At 48.4% G+C, this 14,001-nt stretch overlaps 1 protein-coding gene across 5 annotated transcripts in view; it reads left to right on the top strand.

Moving 5' to 3' along the window:
- The window catches only part of LARP4B (La ribonucleoprotein 4B), a 92,736-nt gene that overhangs the window by 67,840 nt on the left and 10,895 nt on the right, over positions 1–14,001 (top strand). For 4 of the 5 annotated variants that reach the window (XM_045465191.1, XM_045465190.1, XM_045465192.1 and 1 more), the window contains exons 10-14: positions 679–732; positions 817–1,026; positions 3,553–3,659; positions 4,177–4,428; positions 8,475–8,520. In XM_045465191.1, coding sequence (XP_045321147.1) covers positions 679–732; positions 817–1,026; positions 3,553–3,659; positions 4,177–4,428; positions 8,475–8,520 — 669 coding nt within the window. Of the gene's footprint in view, positions 1–678; positions 733–816; positions 1,027–3,552; positions 3,660–4,176; positions 4,429–8,474; positions 8,521–14,001 lie in introns of those variants that run through there. The other variant, XM_045465189.1, reaches the window with a different exon arrangement.

Here is a 14,001-nt window from a genome sequence, read left to right as displayed (position 1 = left end):
TTTGTGGTTCAAACCCGTGTTTGAGGGTCAGCTGTGTATATTACGTGTTAAGTGACATGAATGCAATGAAGTTCAGAAGAGAGAAACCTGAAGGATGGGTGTTAATGGGCTGGAAGGGAAAGGACAGAGGAGGAGCTGGGCAAGTTGGAGACAGGTAGGAGCTGTGAGCGCGGCAGGCGCGAGCCGTCCTCACCAGGAGGGTGCGTGTGACGGGCCCAGGTCAGATCAGGTGGCTCAGAGCCTTAAGGAGTGCACTTGGGAGAAGAATAAGGAGCCACGTAGGCAGGGACTTTGGAATATTGCAATCTCAATGTTTTCTTCTCCTGAACTGTGTAATTCCATTTTCAGATTGGGGTTATGACTGGGGACTTGGTATCCATTGTTACCTGCAGGTCAGGACCCTTGGCTGGTGGCCTGTGGGAGGCTCTACGGTGTCTGTTAGTCCTGCTCCAATCGTGGTCACATGTTGAGCATGAGACTGTTTGCTGGAGGCTCCCTCACTCTTAGAGGTTCTTTTAAGGAACCATTGACCCAGAGTAGGTTAAGATTCCCCATTCTAGGTTCTGTCCGTCGTATTTTGATGACCCCATTCCTTAGCTGAGGTAGTGAGTTACCTGCCAGTTCCTTGTGTTTCTAAGATGAATAACACAGTGGTATTGTGGATGGTTTTGCCCTCAGGCTTACAAATATCTTCGAGAAGAAGTCAAGACTTTTCAAGGAAAACCAATTAAGGTAAGCAAGACCACTCGTTAGACTCTCTGTATTTGCAAATCACTTCTTCAGTATTCTCACAGACACTTCTGTGTCTTCACACAGGCACGGATAAAAGCAAAGGCAATAGCTATAAACACATTTTTGCCAAAGAATGGATTTAGACCTCTGGACATGAGCCTTTATGCGCAGCAGCGCTACACAGCCTCCTTTTACTTACCTCCGGTCTACAGCCCTCAGCAGCAGTTCCCCCTGTACAGCCTGATTGCTCCCCAGACGTGGTCGGCCACACACAGCTATCTTGATCCGCCGCTGGTGAGTCCTGCGGTGTTTGGAGCTTATGCAGCCGGAGGTTCTGTGGTGGGCACTGCACCAGGTGCTCAGAAGGGTGGGGCCCCGGGCCTCCAGGGGAACCGGACTGGTCTACAGTCTGCCGTGGTGAAACGGACCCTCGGGTCCTGTAGCAGACCTCAATTTAATCGGGAGATCAGTGTACCGCTGTGTACACTGAAAAAGTGGAAGGCTCTAATCTTGATCCTTGGCGGGGTCCACCTGCCGTCCTGTGTAGCAGCACCTTCCTAAGCCGTGTAGTTCCCAGGAAAACACAAAACGTGATCCGAGCTCTGGGATGACGGGGTTACTTCTGAGCACAGGGGATGCCAGGGGAGACACTTTTAAGGACTCACAGATGTCTTAACAGGCTTCTAACAGTGGAGGACAAGGAGACCTATAGCTTTATTCTTCCCACCAGCCCCAAACTGACTGGCCTGTGTAGTGGGTCCAGGTGGGTTTCCCCAGCTGTGTCGCTGGAGAGTTTAGAGAGGTCAGGCGGGCCCCGGCTGGGCATGGGACAGAATCAGGACTGTGGTCAGCCCCAGTCGTTGGGCTCCCACCATGGACAGTGGGGATGGGCTGATGGACAGGCTTGCATGAGGCCGCAGGGCAGGTGTCGGTGGGGCCCGAGACAGGGAAGGGCACAACGTGTGGAAGGTTGTATTTGGGAAGCCGGAGTTGAGTAATGGTCTTGAGGGTGTGACTGTGGACCGAGCTGGGGAAAGCTGTGTGGGGCTGGGGTCACGTGGGGGATGTGGCAGAGGCCTGTGAGCCAGGCCCCACCATGTGGGGATGTCATGTGGGGCTCTTGTTAGAGATGGAGCAGCAACTCAGGTGGGGTTGGGGGTGTCCGTGCCTGTCGCACACGTGCAGATGAGCGTCCCTAAGAGCACGCAGCCTGGGAAAAACCATGGTGTCAGGCAGGCGGGCGGGAACTGGGAAAGCAGGACCTGGACAGAATACCGTGAAGCTTAACAGTGGGGGCTTACCTGGTGTGATGTCCTCTCTGCTGAGCTCATCAGGAGGTGGAAGGACCCTAGGGGGCTGTAGGAGAGCCAGTGGGTGTGCGGGGACACCGGGCGGCTGGCGTGCTGGGTGTCTCTGAGCTGAAACGGAGGCTGAGGCAGGGAGCTCAGAGGGGAAGCCAGGCTGTGTGGCATCTCCGGTGTGTCCTGAGGCCGCGCACTCTGTGCTTGTGGCTTGTGGGGCCACAGGAGTCGGGAGAGGTGGTCATGGGCACCGTCAGGGCCTGAGGTCTGGAGACACTGCAGACAAGGTTTCTCCCCCTCCCCCCCATGCTAAAAATGCTACCTTCTGTTGAAGGTACCAGTGGCCATGTGGCCGGTAGATCATGAGAGAACCCTAATGGGGAGTAGAGTCCTTGAGCTCTGGCATTGAAGAATTTCTCCAGGGGAGGCCAGCCGGCGCACGGTGCTGTCTGCTTCCTCTGGAGTTACGTTGCTTTTCGGACCGCTCTCATCACGTCTGTGCCTGTCTGGCACTAGGGGTCGGTTGGCCATTAAAGGTGGTTCCTTTGACCCTGGTTCAGGAATGAGGCCTTTTGCTTGCTCAAAAGCACACTGTGTCATTTGGAGCAGATGTGAAGAGATAGTACCTGTTAATTCTCAGCAAGTAATGTCAAATGATTGGGTTAGGGACTTATTTATTTATTTCTAAAAAATGTTTATTTTGGAGAGTGAGTGAGCAAGCATGGGTGGGGGAGGGGCAGAGAGAGAAAGGGAGACACAGAATCCAAAGCAGGCTCCAGGCTCTGAACTGTTATTGCAAAGCCTGACACGGGGCTCGAACTCACGAACTGTGAGATCATGACCTGAGCCAAAGTGAGACGCTTAACTGACTGAGCCACCTGAGTGCTCCCGAGGGACTAATTTATTTTTAAACTCTTGAGCAGAATTACTCAAATACCAGAGTTCTGTATGTAAGAGTACATACAAGAAATGATTTGTCACAACTGGTCTTACCATGATTCACAATCTTACGTGATTTAAAATCTAGTTCCTGTGTGATTGATAGATTTTTAAATAGTCTCACTCTGGCAGCTATTCTCAATGGCATGCTGAGGATTCTCACAAAGTTCTAAGTGTATCTTTTGCCCCCAGAGTTTCCCCTCTGTTGCTTTTTTTTTTTTTTTAATCAGCAAACAATTTTATTTGGTCCTAAGCTGTGACTAACATCTGCTTTCTGTCACAGCATATGCTTAGCTCCAGCCCCCACAGGTGTAGGTTGGCTTCCTTGGGGGGCTGTTGTGGGGAGGTCACCTTAGTCGGCCCAGAAGAAGGCCTCAGCCCCAGCCTGGTTCAGGAAATATTGGTCATTGGCAATAATCTAACACCATGTTCTTTTCATCCGGGAAATATTTCAAGCCTTAACTGGAGCAGAGCCTACTTGGCAAGTCGAGAAATAACTCCCAACGACCATGAGGTGCACCGTTAGCCAGCGTGAAGGCTGTTTATGGCTTGCTGACTTGTTTGTTTTTAATGAATCTAGGTAACTCCATTTCCAAATACTGGATTTATAAATGGGTTTACGTCTCCAACCTTCAAACCTGCAGCGTCTCCTCTGACTTCGCTCAGACAGTACCCTCCAAGAAGCAGGCAAGTTCCACGAGTGGTGGAGACGTGGTGGCTCCCCGGGGTTTGTGGTAAGAGGTCTGCCACGCTGTGCTGTGCTCTTGAGTGGAGCAGAATGAGCCGTGTTGAAGCGGGGAGTCCTTCCCACGTGCTCGAGTCACATTTAGTACATGGAGAAGCTCTTTCTGACGAGCTCTTGTGACACATGTGACCAGTGGAGATGAAACCGCTGGAAGCCTAGAATTGCACTGAGGTCACACCCTGAGATGTGTGCCGGAGTGCCTGCATAAGGCACAGGTGCTCTGTGGCTTGTGGCCGTGGGGGCCCGCTTTGAATTTGGACCTGGGCTGCCGCAACACAGAACGTCGATACTTTGTAGATTCGCATTAGCGGACATAGCATGCGTTAACTATTTCTTAAGTAACGTTTGTACTGTTTTTTCTAAATAGAAAGTACCTTTTAGTTGAGTCATTTCATGTTAGCAATTTTATGATGCCACGATGGCTTTAACACTGAGCATGTGCAAACCTTCTGTTTCCAGGAATCCTAGCAAATCTCATCTACGCCATGCCATTCCCAGTGCAGAGAGAGGACCTGGACTGTTAGAAAGCCCTTCGATATTTAACTTCACTGCAGACCGTCTAATTAATGGCGTTCGGAGCCCACAGGCACGGCAGACAGGTCCTCCTAGAACACGGATACAGAACCCTCCCGCCTACGCCAAGAGGGAGGTTGGGTCTGGTCGCGTGGAGCAGAGCAGCGCGGAATCTCCCCCTGGTTTAGGGAGAGGGAGGTGAGTCCTTGCGAGCTGCTATCAGACAGCTGCGGCCTGTCCCAGTAGGCTGTGAACATTGTCCAGTGTCACCTCTGCAGGAGTGGTTTAGCATTTCCTCTTCAGATACAGTACACAGCATCAGATCGAAGGTTTTATGTAATTACTCAGAGGGTCACTCGAGAGCAGAGACTTGACAGGCTTCCTCTTTATATAACATTGTGGAGAGAGCTGTAGATGGACAGGAACCACATTAGGTCACAGTCGTTGGTGGACATTTGGAGCTTTGCACACACCAGTGTCCATGCTGCGGGTCTGAGGCCTCCTCCCCCCCCACTCCCCGTGTAGAGGCCCAGCATCTCAACCTTGCTCCATTTCCATGGTAGTGAGTGGGTTGTGCGCCAGGCAGACCAGGCTGTGGCAGACCAGACCATTTGTACTAAATGTATTTAGAAAAATAAGTCGTACTGGTGAAGCGGTGCCCGCTGGCCACACTCTGTGGAGATGTGCCCGTGCTGTCCGTGGGACACAGACTAACACCCTGGGTCCCTCGGTGTCTGGTTGTTCCCGTGTCTCTGATGTCGGGCTGGGCCCAGGACCTCCGTACTTTTCCTTGAGGCAGCGTGCGTGCTGTCCCGCCTCCTGCCCCTTCCTCCTCTGTTTGGGAGTGAGGTTAGAAGAGGCAGAGGTGAGTGCGTCCGTCTGGCTTGGTCTCTCGGTGGTCGGCTGTGCATGGGGCTGTCTGGAAGGAAATCCCTTCTGACAGGTAACCTGCACGGGTTCAGCCCGCCTGAGCATTTCTTTCACCAACTTGGAAAACTTTAGATGCACATCAGCACAGTGTCTGCACACAGAGGTTCCTGCAGCGTGGGCTCCTCTCTGTCCCTGGCGCTCTGGGGCACGTGAGGGGCCCAGAGGCACAGTGCACTGCATTGGTAGCACGTCAGTTTACACGGTCTGGCCTGGGTGGGGCCGGGGGACTGAGTGGCTGGCTGCAGCCTGCCGCCACACGTCACCAGGACATTTGCCGTAAAGTCAGCTCGATGGGTGTTGGAGAGGTGAAGGTTACTGAGGCCACGCAGAGGCTGCGGCCGGCCACGGGGCTGGGGGGGGACAGCAGACACCAGAGGCTTGCCGCAGGGCCTGCGGAGCTGAGGCCAGACCTGAAGGAGGCCGCGCCTGCCACCTGGGTGATGCCTCGGGCGCCGGTCCGTCCTCCTCAGAAGACAGCTCAGAGGAAGTACCAGCGGGAGGGCAAGTCCATAGGCCCACTCTCTGCCTCCCCATCTCCCTCTGGCGTCTTGGGAAAAGCTCCACAGGAAGCATCCTGGCAGTGGAAGCACAGGGCCACCTGGCGTCGCAGAAACTGAGGGGCACCCGGCTGACCCGTGTGTGCCCCCTCTGGCCACACAGTCACGTGTGATCTTGTTCTGCGGTAGGACTTTGCGGGATGGCAGGAACCGCCTTGCGCTTTTCCCAACAGAGGGCTACCCTCACCCTCCAGACTGCGGCTGCCCCCGGGGGACATCCTGGTGCTCACGCCTGCCATGTCAACAGACAGGGTGTTGGTGCCTAGGCGTCTTCAGCTGGAGGGCAAGCCAAAGTGGCTGTGTCCCCCGCCGGTGCCCCTGTACCAGCAACCTTCTTTCTCTTAGGTTTTGTTTTCTGTTTTAATTTTTTTTAATGTTTATTTATTTTTGAGAGAGAAAGAGACGGTATGAACAGGGGAGGGGCAGAGAGAGGGAGACACAGAATTCAAAGCAGGCTCCAGGCTCTGAGCTGTCAGCACAGAGCCCGACACAGGGCTCGAACCCACAAACCGTGAGATTGTGACCTGAACCAGAGTTGGACACTTAACTGACTGAGCCACCCAGGCGTCCCTCTTTCTCTTAGGTTTTGTTTCATTTTCCTTTAACTTTGTTGGGTGGTAAGGAGCAACATGAGGGGCCCCGGCAGCCCCCTGGGACCACTTGTGGTTCTCCCACCCTGTGTGGCAGCGACCGCCAGCTGGGTTCAGGTGGGTCACGTGCTGAGAGCGACTGCCAGGCTCAGAGTTGTGGGCCCAGGAAGGAAGCACGGTGCTGGTGAAAAGTCAGGTGTGATAGTGAAGAGTCCTCCCACCTATGCTCCACGCTCCAGCCCTGTGCCACGCTCACCTTGGAGCCCGTGTTATGTCTCCTGAGGTAGGACTGGCCTCTGAGGACACTCTGGCCCTGGTCGGGTGGCCCGGGCACCGTGTCCAGAGACATGCCTGTGGTGCTGACACAGTGGTGGAGGCCCAGCCAGGACAAAAAAAGGTCAGTGCTGTCAGCCAGCCGGGGCCCACCAGTAGGGACACACGGGCCAGGCATGGTGGCAGGGCCCCAACGTGATCGCTGCGCCCCTGGGACCCTGGCCCGAGATAGGTGCACCTCTTCTCTCCCGGCTGTCGGGGTCTTGTCTGAAGTGCTGTGTGTGTCGCAGGTGTGCGCACGCTGTCTCTTCCCCGGGCCTCCTCCCAAGGGCTCTTCGTCACCATACGTTGAGGGCGAGTCTCTGCGAGGCTTTTGTCCAGCCAGACCTTGAGCCTCCTGCTGCAGAGCTATTTCTGCCTCCAGACACAGGATGCAGCAAATGTTGCTTGAAGTTCTAGGTCTGGAAAGATTCCCCCGCACACTGGTCTTGGGGAGCACTTTTGATTGTAATGTGGAGTGGAGTGGAGGCGTCCACACGCTGCCCCCTCCCCCGTCACTGTTCTCAGGGTCTCCCTGTGAGGAGGCCTCAGCAGTGGACCGAGAGCTGTTGCTGGCGTTTGTGCTTTTCCCTGGGGCTTAGTGCCCCATTTCTGATGGGCAGCTCGAGTCCATGGTCACTTGCTGTCCTATGGTCCGGCATGTAGTCTCCACTGGGAGCCAGTTGAAAGCAGGAGCCTTTCTGGAGTACTTTCTAAAGGAAAGGGTATGGCTTTGCTCCGAAGTCCTAGAAGTTTGCACTGTTGCTTCTCCTAGAGGGTCTAGCCAGAGGCCCCAGAGTGTCCTTTTTCAGCACAAAAGTGGAAGGCTCTCAGCCTGTCCTAATTAGCTAGGCCATCCTGGGCAAGGCTGCTTGTGGGTTTTGTGTAAAGGAAAGGAATTGGTCAAGATTATTTCTTTGAACTCCTTTCCAGCTTACACTGTACAAGTGTATTCAGCTGAAATGACAAAGGGATAAGTAAGCAAAGACAACTCTAAATGAGAGTTACTCTGAACTCTTAGGCCACATAAGCGCATCCACAGCATGAAAGTATGCTATGGACTCCGGGCGCTTGCCCGCAAAGATCTAGAGCCTTGTGCACGCAGCCGGCTGCTGGGGATAGGCAATGCCTGGGGTTTGGAAACCCTGGAGTAGACCATTGGTAGTGCTGACACAGTGGGTCATGTTGGGGCTGAGAGGGAGAGCAGGCCAGGCTACTTCGGGGTCTTTCCATTTTAATGATTCATCTGATACATTTCATTACCAGTGTTTAACAGTTCACCTGGATGGCCCATTGTCAGGTTTTATATATCTTGTCATTTCAACTGAATGGACGTTCAGGTATTTCTATCATAACAAAAATTCTAAATGAGTATTAGGAAAATTGTATCAGTAAATGATTTTTTTCTTTTTTCTTTTTGTTTTTCTTTAAGTTCTCTATCTAGACATCACTTGTAGTCTTTTACTATGAAATTATTATTTTGCTTATATTTCTTAAAGTTGGGGTTAAAAAAGCATTTTCTTAATGTTTATTTCTGAGAGAGACAGAGTGAGAGCGGGGGAGGGTCAGAGAGAGAGGAAGACACAGTATCCGAGGCAGGCTCCAGGCTCTGAGCTGTCAGCACAGAGCCTGACGTGGGGCTCGAACCCACGAACTGTGAGATCATGACCTGAGCTGAAGTTGGTCGCTTAACTGACTGAGCACCCAGGTGCCTCTAAAGTTGGGGTTTTATAATCAAAAGTCATCTGTAAAAGATTACAAAGGAATAAAGACTGAATAAGTGTGCACGTACCTGTGCTCAGTGAAAAATCTTCCCGGTGGGAAAAAATTAGTCTTTTGCTTTCCTCTTTTCTAGGAAGAATTCCTTTGGTTACCGGAAGAAACGGGAGGAGAAGCTGACAGTGAGTACATCTAGTCCGTGGCACTTTTGCAAGATTCTTAAGCTTAATTCATATTAAATGTGAGGTTTAACTACATGAATGAAGGTTAAGAGGTTTTATCTTAATCTGATATGCATCAGGTGATAACTGACATTATTGCAGCCTAAAGAGGAGAAGTTGGAGGCGACTGTAAAATACTGGTCACTAAAGAGTCTGGAATGTCACCACACCGTGACCGTGTGTGTGCTGTGCAGTAGGCACAGCCAAGACCACAGTGTGCACACGCGGTGGTCTACACACACATTGTGAGTTTTCTGTGTGTGGATAACTGGACAGTACTAGTGCAATGAGCTGAATTTAATAGTTCTGGCAAGCAGAATAAACTTTCCTGTGTAGGAGTTAGTGCATCAGTATTTTTCATTCAAAACCCTTAACTTTGTATCTCCTATGTGGAAAGCATTACTGCCTTGTGCTCTAATGGTCAGAACAACCCCACTAAGGGTGGGCCCGAGCGAACGCTGCGTACTGGAGGCATGGCCACATTTGCTTGCGTTGATTATGTAGCTCCTCCTATAGATAATGCTTCTGGGCTTTGGTGTGGGGTTGGATCCATACCTTTCTATGTGAAGTATGCCAGCTTAGCTCATGTGGACCTGTGGGTGGATGGAAGGATGTCCATCCTTGCACTTCAAGGACTGGAAGGACCTTCAGTAGATTCTTGGTCCACCCCCTGAGCCAGTGAGTATGTGCTCTCCTGTCACACAAGGTACATTTTCTCTGTCTAGTTAGAAAGTACAGATAAGTAGTTAATAAAACAGTCGTAATTCTGCTGTGTTGGTTGATTTAGTCTGGGTTTTGGTGAACCCTTTGGTGAGGCCGTTTAAATTGGCTGATTACAGTTGGAATTAATGAATTCTTCTAACATGTGGACTAACAAGACTGGTATCAGAGTATGTCTTCAGATATTAGTTCCCTGAACTGAATTACTCTCAATTGGTTACTAAATTGCCTTCAGAGGGGACATTTATTCCTGTTGCATTTTGCATACCTGCCTCACGTGTTCATACCAGGGAGCCTCTTGGAAGGCCAGGCCCATGATGCAGGTGCGTTTATTAAGGGGAGTGCACCTGTGGCTGCGTTGGGACGTTCTGGTGACTTCAGGAATTTAGAGACTATGATAGCGCATGTGTACTTGGACCAACCAGGTTGTGGGAGCAGGGCCTCATTCACCTTGTCTCAAGCTGTTCAGATCCTAAAACACTGTTAAACACTGCATTCGAGACGGGACCTCACCTGAAGGCACTGCCATTTTGTAACTCCCGCATCTAGACAGTGCTGCCTACCTGAGTACTCCTGCAAAATCAAGATTTAGTAACATTTTTGTGAAATCTGAATCCCTGGAAATGGGGTCTTCTAAAAACCTGTGTTCATCTCAGAAAAATGCAGATGTTTACAATAAAACCTCTGAAACCTGCTTTGAGGTCACAGGCTGCTGCATAACTTAGGGCCTTGGGGAGTTACAGAGAGCACAGAGCAGCTGAGTGGCTGGTAAGCGTAAGCTGGGTTCTGAGGGTGAGTCACCAAAACGCACCTGAACCGTAGACCATAGGAAAGGCGAGAGGCAGGTAGGGATGCCCCAGAGAGATAGTGGGGATTGTTTTTTTAACTTGTAGTGCATTTTATTTGTGTATTTCAAGTTTTGTCGGGAGTTAAAGTGTTCCGTTAGTTTCAGGCGTACAGCCTAGTGATTCGACACTTCCATATGTCGCCCGTGCTCGTCATGACAAGTGCCCTCATGTCCACCCCCACTTCTTTCGTCCCGTCTGGTAACCAACTTTGTTCTTTATAGTTAAGAGTCTGTTTCTTGGTTTGCTTCTCTCTCTTACTTTTTTCCCTGTGCTTGTTTGTTTCTTAAATTCCACATATGAGTGAAATCCTATGGTATTTGTCTTTCTCTTACTATTTCACTTAGCATTGCACTCTCTTGCAAATGGCAAGATTTCATTTCTTTTTTTTATAGCTGAGTAAAATTCCATTGTATACATGTTGCCTCTTTATCCCTTCATCTGTCACTGGACACTTGGGCTCTTTCCATAGTTTGGCTACTGTAGATAATAAACATCAGGGTGCATGTATCCCTTTGAATTAGTATTTTTGTATTCTTTGGATAAATACCCAGTAGTGCAATTGCTGGGTTGTAGGGTAGTTCTATTTTTAACTTTCTGAGGAACCTCCATACTGTTCTCCAGTGCGGCTGCACCAGTTTGCATTCCCCCCAGCAGTGCAAGAGGTTCCCCTTTCTCTGCATCCTCACCAACACCTGATGTTTCATGTGTTGTAAATTTTATCCATTCTGACAGGTGTGAGGTGGTATCTCCTTGTCGTTTTGATTTGTATTTCCCTGATGATGAGTGATGTGGAACACCTTTTCATGTGTCTGTTGGCCATCTGGATGGCTTCTTTGGAGAAATGTCTGTTCATGTCTTCTATTTATTCATTGGATTATTTATTTTTAGGGTGTTGAGTTTTATAAGTTCTTTATGTATTTTAGATACTAAATCATTGGATATGTCATTTTCAGGTATCTTCTCCCATTCCAAAAGTCGTCTTTTAGGTTTGTAGTTTGTTTCTTTCACCGTGCAGAGCTTTTTGTCTAGATGAAGTTGCAGTAGTTTATTTTTGCTTTTGTTTCCCTTGCCTCAGGAGATGTATCCAGTAAGGAGTTGCTATGGCCAGTATCAAAGAGGTTACTGCCTGTGTTCTCTTCTAGAATTTTTATGGTTTCAGATGTCACATTTAGGTCTTAAATCCATTTTTAATTTATTTTTGTGTATGGTGTAAGACAGTGGTCCAGTTTCATTCTTTTGCATGTTGCTGTCGAGTTTACCCAAGACTATTTGTTGAAGAGACTGGTTTTTTTCCCCCATTGGCTTTTCTTTCCTGCTTTGTCACAGATTAATTGACCACACAGTTGTGGGTTTATTTCTGGGTTTCCTATTTTGTTCTTGGTTTATTTCTGGGTTTCCTATTCCGTTCTTTTGATCTCTGTGTCTGTTTATGTGCCAAATACCATACTCTCTTGATTACTACAGCTTTGTAATATAACTTGAAGTCCAGAATTGTCATGCCTCTAGCTTAGCTTTTCTTTTTCAAGGTTGCTTTGGCTATTCGGGGTCTTTTGTGGTTCCATATAAATTTTAGGCTTGTTTGTTCTAGCTCTGTTATTTTGATAGTGGTTTAATCAAATGTGTAGATTGCTTTGGGTAGCTTGGACATTTTAACAGTATTCTTCTGATCCATGAGCATGGGATGTCTTTCCATTTCTTTGTGTCCTTTTCAGTTTGTCTCACCAGTGTTTTATAATTTTCAGAGTGTAGGTCTTACACCTCTTTGGCTAGGTTTATTCCTAGGTATCTTACTGTTTTTGGTGCATTTGTGGTGTTTTTTTAATGTTTGGTTTTTTAAAAAATTGTTTTTAAATGGTTTTATTTTTGAGAGAGAGTATGAGTGGGCGAGGCGCAGAGAGAGAGGGAGACACAGAATCCAAAGAAGGCTCCAGGCTCTGCGCTGTCAGCACAGAGCCCGACACGGGGCTCAGAGTTGTGAACCACGAGATCATGATCTGAGCCGAAGTAGGATGCTTAACCAATGGAGCCAACCAGGTGCACCATTTTTAATGTTTATTTTGAGGGAAAGCGTGTAGGCAAGCAGGGGAGGGGCAGACAGAGAGGGAGAGAGAGAATCCCAAGCGGGCTCTGCAGTCAGTGCGGAGCCCAGTGTGGGGCTTAATCTTACGATTAAGATCAACGATTCAACGTAATCTTACGATTACGATCAACGAACTTGAGCTGAAACTGAGAGTTGGACACTTAACCGACTGATCCATTCAGGCACCACAAGTTTTCCTTTTCTTCTTTCTTTCTTTCTTTCTTTCTTTCTTTCTTTCTTTCTTTCTTTCTCTCTCTCTCTCTCTCTCTCTCTCTTTCTCTTTCTCTTCTCTTCTCTTCTCTTCTCTTCTCTTCTCTTCTCTTCTCTTCTCTTCTCTTCTCTTCTCTCTTCTTTTTGAGAGAGACAGCATGTACCTGTGATCAGGGAAGGGGCAGAAAGGGAGATAGAAAATCTTAAGATGGAGCCCAACGCGGGGTTTGATCTCCTGACTGCGAGATCATGACCTGAGCCAAAATCAAAAGTCAGACATTCGACCAACTGAGCCATCCAGGAGCCGTGGCGTATAGTTTTTCATAACATCACTGTGATGTTGGTTGGTATTTCTCCTTTCTCATTTGTGAATTTATTTTTTGGGGTCCTTTCTCTTTTTTTTGATAACTCTGGGGGGGTTTATCCATTTTGTTAATTTTTTCAAAGAACCAGCTCCTTGTTTCATTGATCTGTTTTTTTAAGCTTCTGTATCATTTATTTCTGCTCTAATCTTTATTATTTTCCTCCTTCTGCAGGCTTGAGGCTTTGTATGTTCTTTTTCTAGCTCTCTTAGGTGTCAGGTTAGATGTTTATTAGAGATTTTGCTTGCTTCTTGAGGTAGTCCTGTATTGCTACATACTTCACTGTTTTAAACCACTTTTGCTGCATCCCAAAGGTTTTGGACCGTTGTTTTCATTTTCATTTATTTCTATGTGTGTGTGTGTGTTTAATTTCTTTGATTTCCTGGTAAACCCATGCATTCTTTAGTAGCATGTTCTTTAACCTCCATGTATTTGAGAGCTTTCTAATTTTTTTCTTATGGTTGACCTCTAGTTTCATAGTGCGGTCTGAAAATATGCATGGTATTTGTATTTGTTGTTTTTGTTTTTGTTGAGTCCTGATTTGTGACCCAGTATGTAATGTATTTTGGAGAATGTCCTGTGTGCACTTAAAAAGAATGTGTATTCTGCTGCTTTAGGATGGAATGTTGTCAATGTGTCTATTAAGTCCATTTGGTGAGTAGGTCATTTAAGGCTACTGTTTCCTGGTTGGTTTTCTGCTTAGATGATCTGTCCGTTGCTGTAGGTTGGGTGTTAAAGTCTCCTATTATTACTATATTATTATCGATTAGTCCCTTTTTGTTATTAATTGATTTAGCTCTTCTTGTTGGAGAGACCCCTTTATTATGATACAGTGCCCTTCTTCATGTCTTGTTAGTCTTTGGTTTAAGATGTAGTTTGTCTGATACAAGCATGGCTACGCTGGCTTTCTTTTGACGTCCATTAGCATGATAGATGGTTCTCCATCTCCTCACCTTTTTTTTTTTTTTTTTTTATGTTTTTAACATTTTTATTTATTTTTGAGAGACAGAGACAGAGCACGAGCAGGAGAGGGAGACACAGAACCCGAGACAGGCTCCAGGCTCCAAGCTGTCAGCACAGAGCCCAACACGGGGCTCAAACTCAACAAATTGCAAGATCATGATCTGAGCCAAAGTCAGACGCTCAACCTACTGAACCACCCAGGCGCCCCTCCATCCCCTCACTTTCAATCTGCCAGGTGTCACTTCAGTCTGAAATGAGT

Source organism: Leopardus geoffroyi, chromosome B4, assembly GCF_018350155.1.
Source record: "Leopardus geoffroyi isolate Oge1 chromosome B4, O.geoffroyi_Oge1_pat1.0, whole genome shotgun sequence".
Classification (NCBI taxonomy): domain Eukaryota; kingdom Metazoa; phylum Chordata; class Mammalia; order Carnivora; family Felidae; genus Leopardus; species Leopardus geoffroyi.
Note: the sequence above shows the minus strand (reverse complement) of the source record. Positions and strands in the feature narration are given on the sequence as shown.